Consider the following 2538-nt stretch of genomic DNA (forward strand, 5'->3'; position numbering starts at 1 on the left):
CCAGGCTCAGTCTTTCCTTCCTATTCGTTCTCACACTTTGCTTCCTCGTTCGCTGCTGAGCTCAGAACCGGCAGCTCTCACTGCTGGCTCACTGGCCGCTGTACAGACACCGACACCGGATGACCAAGCACCAGGCGAGGCCGAGAGGCCGGGGCCAGCCACCTGCCTGGCTTCCTGTCCCTGCCGCCCAGCCACGCCCCACCTCAGCGGTCCCCCGGCCTCGAACCCTCTCAGGAGCAGCTGGATCCTGACTGTCCGCCTGCCTTTTGGCGACGGCCCTGACAGAGCTGGGCTCCAGCAGCCGGCCAAGGGCCCGGCCCTTGGGCGGTGTCTGTCCCGCTCTGGCCACACCCTCCTCCGTGCCACAGCCACCCACCCAGCTCTGTGCAGGCCTGGGCTACTGACCCTTGTTCCCAGCGCCCCCAGTCCGGCGGGGACCCCAGGACGTGGGAAAGGTGTAGCTCCAGGCAAACCTCAGCGGGGCCTGGGGGTCCAGAGGGGCCCCGCACCCCTCACCCGCCCCCTCACCTGGCCTTCAGCACTTCCTGCACCTTCTGCTCCAGCTCGATCCGCCGCTGCCGCTCACGGTCCAGCTCCTGCCGCAGCATCTCGGAGTTGGTTTCCTCCCGCAGTTTCCGGAGCTCCTCCTCTGTGGGGAGGGAAGCGCCAGGTGAGTGCCGCCCGGCCACTGCCTCCAGCTGCGTGGTGCCAGGTGACCTGTCTGCGGGCACTTTGAGCTCCTGGCTGCCTGACAGGGATACAGCTGTGACCTCACGGGGACAAAGGGACTCGGCAAAGGCGATGACGTTAAGGATCTCGAGACAGGAGAGCATCCTGGATTCTCCGGATCATGTGAATTCGTAAGAGGGAGGAGGGTCAGAGGTCAGAGAGACTGGAAGATGCCCCTGCTGACTCTGAGTCAGAGGAGGGGGCAGGAGCCAAGGAATGCAGCTCCTCCCGAAGCTGGAAAAGTCAGGAATGAGCTTGCCCCACAAGCATCTGACAGGCACACAGCGACTGTGAGGGCAGGACCACACTCGCCACGCCAGGGTCACTGCACAGGCTGCGGCTCAGCTAAGTCCTGTTCCTACCGGACAGCATCAGCTGAGTGTGGCCTGTGGTGGCCACGGTCCAGGCTATAATCACAGACACCCCAATAGCGTGCAGGTGACGGTCACAGACCACCCACACAGTGCGCGGGTGACGGTCACACACCACCCAGGTAGTGCGCAGGTGACAGTCACAGACCACCCATGTAGTGTGCAGGTGACGGTCACAGACCACCCATGTAGTGTGCAGGTGACGGTCACAGACCACCCAGGTAGTGCGCAGGTGACGGTCACAGACCACCAGGTAGTGCGCGGGTGACGGTCACAGACCACCCAGGTAGTGCGCGGGTGACGGTCACAGACCACCCAGGTAGTGCGCGGGTGACGGTCACAGACCACCCAGGTAGTGCGCGGGTGACGGTCACAGACCACCCAGGTAGTGCGCTGGTGACGGTCACAGACCACCCACGTAGTGCGCGGGTGACGGTCACAGACCACCCACGTAGTGCGCGGGTGACGGTCACAGACCACCCACGTAGTGCGCGGGTGACGGTCACAGACCACCCACGTAGTGCGCGGGTGACGGTCACAGACCACCCACGTAGTGCGCGGGTGACGGTCACAGACCACCCACGTAGTGCGCGGGTGACGGTCACAGACCACCCACGTAGTGCGCGGGTGACGGTCACAGACCACCCACGTAGTGCGCGGGTGACGGTCACAGACCACCCACGTAGTGCGCGGGTGACGGTCACAGACCACCCGGATAGTGTGCGGGTGACGGTCACAGACCACCCGGATAGTGTGCGGGTGACGGTCACAGACCACCCGGATAGTGTGCAGGTGACGGTCACAGTCACCTGGGTAGCGAGGTTGGCAGGCTGAGGCCTTGCAAACGGGAATTCCCACAGGAAAAGCCACATTTGCTCTTGTCCCAAAAGGCATTCCCGAGACCCAGAAACGTGACCAGTTTCACCGAATTCAGGTGACGAGGACCCATGGTGAGAGCCAGGACTTCGCCTCGAAGTCTGACCAGTGACCAGGGCTGCAGGCTGGCCTCCACTGCCCCTCACTGCGGTCAGTGACACCCTCGTTGGCCTGCGCAGGACAGCCAGATGCTCAGAGTATGCAGCAGCTTCTCTTCCTGGCCTGGCCACCTCACCAGACCTGGGGACACAGGGCCATGCCCCAGGCCCCGATCTACAGCCCCAGGCCCTGACCTACAGCCCAGGCCCCGACCTACAGCCCAGGCCCCGACCTACAGCCCCAGGCGACGCCCTACTGCCCCAGGCGACGCCCTACTGCCCCAGGCCCCGACCTTATGGCCCCAGGCCCTGACCTACGGCCCCAGGCCCTGACCTACGGCCCCAGGCCCCGACCTACAGCCCAGGCCCCGACCCTACTGCCCAGGCCCCGACCTACTGCCCAGGCCCCGACCTACTGCCCAGGCCCCGACCTACTGCCCCAGGCCCTGACCTCCGGCCCCAGG

The 2538-nt window shown here is 65.1% G+C and overlaps 1 protein-coding gene across 1 annotated transcript in view; it reads right to left on the reverse strand.

Annotated features, from left to right (window-relative positions):
* The window catches only part of GRAMD4 (GRAM domain containing 4), a 71294-nt gene that overhangs the window by 31388 nt on the left and 37368 nt on the right, over positions 1 to 2538 (reverse strand). Inside the window, exon 4 of the mRNA XM_015570732.1 lies at positions 529 to 649. Coding sequence (XP_015426218.1) covers positions 529 to 649 — 121 coding nt within the window. The remainder of the gene's footprint in view (positions 1 to 528; positions 650 to 2538) is intronic.

Source organism: Myotis davidii, unplaced genomic scaffold (assembly GCF_000327345.1).
Source record: "Myotis davidii unplaced genomic scaffold, ASM32734v1 scaffold67, whole genome shotgun sequence".
NCBI lineage: Eukaryota > Metazoa > Chordata > Mammalia > Chiroptera > Vespertilionidae > Myotis > Myotis davidii.